The sequence below is a fragment of the Gossypium raimondii genome, chromosome 8 (genome assembly GCF_025698545.1).
Source record: "Gossypium raimondii isolate GPD5lz chromosome 8, ASM2569854v1, whole genome shotgun sequence".
NCBI classification, from domain to species: domain Eukaryota; kingdom Viridiplantae; phylum Streptophyta; class Magnoliopsida; order Malvales; family Malvaceae; genus Gossypium; species Gossypium raimondii.
Window position 1 is genome coordinate 60605796 of NC_068572.1, and position 6000 is coordinate 60611795.

General features: G+C 33.3%; 1 protein-coding gene across 1 annotated transcript; it reads right to left on the reverse strand.

Annotated features, from left to right (window-relative positions):
- Positions 1-1164: 1164 nt before the first annotated feature.
- LOC105792758 (probable serine/threonine-protein kinase At1g09600) lies at positions 1165-5493 on the reverse strand. The gene is made up of 7 exons (XM_012621519.2): positions 4803-5493; positions 3609-3893; positions 3190-3507; positions 2845-3072; positions 2653-2753; positions 2229-2580; positions 1165-1983 (listed from the first exon to the last, which is right to left on the reverse strand). The coding sequence occupies exons 1-7, from the start codon at positions 5052-5054 to the stop codon at positions 1846-1848; spliced, it is 1674 nt and encodes a 557-aa protein (XP_012476973.2). The 5' UTR covers positions 5055-5493; the 3' UTR covers positions 1165-1845.
- Positions 5494-6000: the final 507 nt, after the last annotated feature.

The window sequence follows — 6000 nt, forward strand, 5'->3', positions numbered from 1 at the left end:
ACATTCTTAAACTGTCGATGTTATATCTATCAAGTCATTCTATTATTGAAAAAATTAACCATCAAATGGCACGTAAAACTTATGCGATATAATTTAAAATGAAAATTTTAAAGAAATGTAAATTGTTGTTGCATAACTTTTAAAATTAAAAATAAAGTAAAACCGAAAAAGAAAGAGTTTGTGAACGATAGTTTCGTAAAAGTTTCAAAACCTCTAAACCAAAATTTTACAATATTCATTTTCTTTAAACATTTCATTTTAAATTATGTCACATATTATTTGACATACTATTTAACGGTTAAATTAATGATTTTAGTAATGGAAGGACCTTATTGATATAATATCAATAGTTTGAGGATGTAATTAGAATGTTTTAAAATTTGAGGACCAATTTAAAATGAGGGTCATAATTTGGGGATGTTTGGTGCAATTATCTCTTTAACTTAACCATGACATAGTTGTACAATTATTTTGTATATTTTATTTACTTTATTTGTTTTGTCACATTAAACAAGTGTTGTTTGAATTACAAACCTGTATTTGATTGAATGAAATAAATATTTATGATGATTTTGCATAAAGGAACACAACATATTAATTTTTAATCATTCTTTAGTAATTAATTAAGGCATAATGATTTATTTGACTTTTCAGCTTTACAAAAAATCATTTTAATTCTTTATTTAATTTTTTGTCTCTTTTAACCCTTAAACTTGTATTGTTTGTCAAATCACCCAAAATGGATGGAAAAGTTAAAATCATTAATTTTATTGACGTAGCATACCAATGGATGTCACGTTTGCAATTAATTAATTTTTAAATTATAAAATATTAAAGTATAAAATTAATTAATTTTAAGAAATTAATTAATTGCTAATACAGCAAAAGTTAACTTTTTCCTCTATTTTGGGATAATTTGACAAACAATACAAGTTTAAAGGCTAAAAGAGACAAAAAATTAAATAAAAGACTAAAATGACTTTCTTTCAAAATTAGAGAGCCAAATAAATCATCATGGCATTAAGTAAATATCAAGAAACCAAACATATCTGTATATCTTATGGTGGCCATTAGAAGCATTGGTGGTATATATATATATATATATATATATATAATAACAAGTTGAGGAAGCTATTGATGATGACAATCACTACATGAATAGTATTATTGGAGACAACACAAATTCGATTAATTTGAACTCAAACTCGATTAAAAATGTCAATCATCCAAATTCGAAAAATGACCCAAACCAGAAACCATGATCTGAAAATTTTAAATCAGTAAAATTTTTAAAACGTAAGTAGGGATTTAAAATTCTCATGTTTGCGCCTTGGGTTTTACAATGTTGAATCCATTGTATGCTTTGAAACTTTGAAGTCGTTTCCATGTTGTATCTTTCAGTTTAGCTTAATCTTTCTACCTTGTTCCTCAAAATCCTTTCTGCCAGCGTTCGTTCATCTCACGACATTGGATCGGATAGCATCTTCAAGCAAAGGCAATATCAAGCGAAAACGTATGCCATCTTTTTAAATACTCCGAGGACCTCAAATTTGTGTAGCATTTCAATCTCACTATATTGTAGCCTTTTTGCACCTTGCATTTGCCTGTGATAACAATTGGATACCTTGGACTTGAAGCAACCAGCAAATAACTTCGGAGCAAGTCTTTTCAAGGAAGCAATGAGCAAAGAACCTCGGAGCAAGCCTTCCACATGGAAGCAACCAGTAAACAACCTTGAAGCAAGCTTCCCACACGGAAGCAGACAGCAAACCTTTGTAAGAATCATTGTTCAAATATTCCATTATGTTTCTGCTAAGAATACTAGGTTGCAATTTTTTATTGGTTTCATGGCTTCTCAAGACGTGCTCTACGTACAGCCTGCTGGATATGTCTCTCATGCTCTTTAAGTATATCCTCAATGTTTCCCCCAGGAGGCATCAATGGTCCAGAACAGTGGATCCGGGTTTTCCGTAGTGCACGAACCTGCAATAACACAACCACAAACTAGACTTGGTAAATGCGTATAAACACGATACGTTTAAGCATGATTAACACAACATGTTTGATACACATATCATATCCAAATTCAAGTTCAGCATACTATAGTCTATATGAATTCATGTATTGGGTTCCATATCTAATCTCAACGACCGTGATGATCATTTAACCAGAAAATGATGAAAGTATCAGTTACAAGGAAAAGTAGGCAAAATGAGTCAGTTACTTACTGAAGTAGGATCTTCGTTAGTTGCCGTATCCTGTGTCTTATGGGAAGCTTTAGTTGCTTGAGGCATTAGTGAAGGTTGTGGTCTTAAATCAACACTATTTCGTGTAGGAACTGACTTTTTCCATGTTCCTACCGCATTACGGTGGATCATCGAAGAGGATTGAGATAAACAGTTTTGCAAAGTGACATCATGTGTATCAATATGGAAGCCAGAGGCACCATCCTCAATATGACCGGCTCGTATTTTTGACTGTCCTTCTTCAATGAATTCCAGAGTCCGCACTCCCTTAAAATCTGACGTCCCTCTTCTAACAGATTCAGGTCCTCGTCCCTTTACAGCCTCGGTTCTTTTTCTAAAGTTACATGGGAGAACACAAAATCAAAACAAAAATTCGTAACATTGAAATAAGCCATAAAAGAAATACCTTTTCGCTTCCTCATCGCGAAGTTTGATATCTAGTTCTTTGCATGGAGAATATTTTGGTAGATCAGACGGATCACAAGGGAAAGGCTCCGTTGTGAAGAACTAAGCAATCAGTTCAACAGAGTAGCACAAGAAAGTTAACACTTCGAATCGCAAGGGAAGGGCCTATATATATACACGGTTGTTTAAATACCTCACTGTTAAGTGCTGAAGCAGCAGTTCCTCGATCTTCCGGTTCCATTGAAAGGAGTTTATCGACAAGAGACAAGGCAGATTGTGGGAAGTTTCTGAACATGTCGGTGACATGGCGCTTGTAAGGTTGTTGCGGTTTAAAACTAGTTGCATGTGGAAGTTTTGTTTTTTGCCAATACTCCTCACTAGGTGAACCACAGAGCTTAAAGATCTTATGCATTTGCTCCACCTGGAAACAATCGGAAAAGCAATCACCGATGAACAGTTTGAATTATGCAATATGGACTCGATAACCTTGTCTAACACGACCAGACAGAAAAGGATGAACACATAAATGAGAGGTTACCTCTGTTCTTCCAGGCATAATCGGCTTCCCAGCAAATAATTCGGCAAGTATACAACCAGTACTCCACAAATCTATCGCAATTCCATATTCAGTATCCCCAAGCAACAGCTCGGGTGCCCTGTACCAAAGTGTTACAACTCGACTTGTTAAAGGCTGCTTTTGACCAACCTGAAAGACCGTACCTAGACCAAAATCTGCAATCTTAAGAATTCCATTGTTGTCTACCAGAAGATTTGAGCCCTTAATGTCTCTATGCAGGACACTGCGGCTATGGCAGTGTTCGAGGCCACGGAACAACTGTTGCATGTAAAATTTAATCTACAACAAAATCACATATGCCTCTTATAAGACCAACAATATATTATAACATGTGTAATATCATTATATCTGAAATAAATGATAAATAGAGAAACATGTACCTGCGGTTCAGTGAACTTGTTGCCAGGAGTTGCTGCAAGCCCAGCAAGATCATGCTCCATGTACTCGAAAACAAGATACAAGCTGCTCGACATCCTTGAAGTGACTATACACTCGAGTTTCATAACATTTGGATGGTCGAGCCTCCTTAAGATAATGATTTCCCTAGCCATAAAACGAACACTATGCGGATCCATATTAACAAACCGGACCTTCTTCATGGCAACGGTTTTGCCTGTTTCTACGTCACGGGCCTTATATACACTGCTATAAGTTCCTTGTCCAACCTACATATATGGAGCTTACTATGTCATTATAGGCAAAAAATTAAAATCATTTCAATATGCATCCATAGGCAGGGGCCCTGGATATGTCAGTACAATGGTGAAATTGCATTTTAGCTCTCATAAAACCATACAACTCAATCTCGACCCCCCAGAAAAGATTTCTAGCTTCTCCCCTGTCCATGATAATTAACCAACAAGAATGCATAAATGATTAAAGATGCTCATTTGTAGGTGACCAGTACCAAAAATTTGCTGCCAATGTAACTTTTAACATTGCACCACCCTTTCAACATATTTATCAATTTTAAAGAGAATTGGCAATCCAATTATTCATGCTTGCTCCATATGAAAAAAAATTTATATGTAGTATTTTCAACTAGTATTCATGAACTTGAATATCATTGCACATGCTGATGAATGTACATGCAAGTCATAGGAAGCATGAACTAAAAGGTTCTCACATAGCCATGATGATCACATAGCAACTTCATATGTACTTCAAATTCCATGGTTCCATTTGATCATCATTAAATCATATATAACAATATGAATATACATGCAAGTCATAGGAAGCATGGAGTGAAAAGTTCTCACTTAACCATGATGGTCACATAGCAACTTCATATGTACTTCAAATTCCATGGTTCCATATATGAATGTACAAGCAAATCATATAACCATATGAACGTACATAGTAACTTCAAATGTACTTCAAGTTCCATGGTTCCATTTAATCCTCATTAAATCATATAACCATATGAATGTACTTAACAACTGCATATGTTACTTCAAGTTCTATGGTTCAATTTGACTCATCATCAAATCATATAATTAACTACATACATCATTTCTCAAGAGAGTAAAATGAAACTAATCATAAAGAGACACTGATATAGAGAAGCAATATACCTTATCTAACTTCTCAAAAGATTCCACCCTTCTAGGCAACCATCCATCAATAGCTTCACCTGCAACTGAAGCTAACCATGAAGGCCACCCTGCAGAAACTAATCCCCCTTCAATCACCAATTTCTTTTCACCTTTAGCAATTGAAACATCACCATTGCCATTGTTCTTTTCGCTGTCTTTGTTGCTGTTGCTATCAATGTCCTTGTCATTGTTGTTCTCTTCTTGGGCTTCTTTTGAAAAAATGCAGCCCATAATCTTCTCAAAAAATGCTTCTTTTTTTTGTTTTGTTTTGAATAAGCTAAACAAAAAGGATCATCACCATGAATGAATCCTGGGATTCCCAGGTCAACATTGTTTTCATTATCTTCTCAACCATGGGGAAAAAAAAAAATTAAAATCTAAAAAAAGAGATGAAATCAACAATATTATCTTGCAAATTAATTATGGAAAAAAAAAACTAAAATTCAAATGGTTGAGAGAAAAGAATGAAAACCCAGAGAAAAGAAAAATCCCAGGAAAGAAAAGAAAAAATCTTTATCAAATGATAAAATTCAAAGGAAAAGATAAAGGAAAAATGGGTGAGAAACAAAAATGCAATTAGTTTTGTGAGATAAGTTCCTAAAATTGCGACAAACCGAATATGTTTTTAGGATATGTGACAAACAGACACACTGTGATGTTTGCTCTTTTAGTTTTCACTGAAAAAACTTTTTCCACACCTCTCAATTTTGATCAAAGTAATGTCTGTAGACAAAATTATTTAAATTGGATTGTTGAATTAAATCGGTTGGATAAAAAAACAGTAAGTGCACCGATTGTGAACTGAATCAGTTTAATCGATTGAGCATATAATTAAATTAGATAAATTGAATTTTTTTTTCTTTTAATATTTAAAAAATATTTTTTTTTAAATAATTCATTTAATTAAAATCGGACTAATTGGTCAGGTCAATAATTGATGACTTGACCAATTCTATCATTGGTCCGGTTCCAAAAACCTTCACTATCAATTTTAAAAGTGAGTATTTAAGGACAATTAATTATAATGTTAATGTTTTTATTAATTTTATATAATTTTAATTATAATAATAAATTTAGTCCTCAAAGTTTACACATTTTGTTTATATATTCAAGCCAAAGTTTCTTTTTATATATTCTTTTTGAATTTTTAGGTTTTTAGAATTTTAAATTTTTCGAT

What these genes read in the sequence shown, in the direction of transcription:
- LOC105792758 (XM_012621519.2), bottom strand. Translation starts at nt 5,054, where the DNA reads ATGGGCTGCATTTTTTCAAAAGAAGCCCAAGAAGAGAACAACAATGAC. An exon ending in ACAAGTTCACTGAACCGCAG is followed by an intron (nt 3,508 to 3,608) that starts GTACATGTTTCT and finishes ATTTTGTTGTAG; the next exon opens with ATTAAATTTTACATGCAACA. An exon ending in CTTCAGCACTTAACAGTGAG is followed by an intron (nt 2,754 to 2,844) that starts GTATTTAAACAA and finishes CTGATTGCTTAG; the next exon opens with TTCTTCACAACGGAGCCTTT.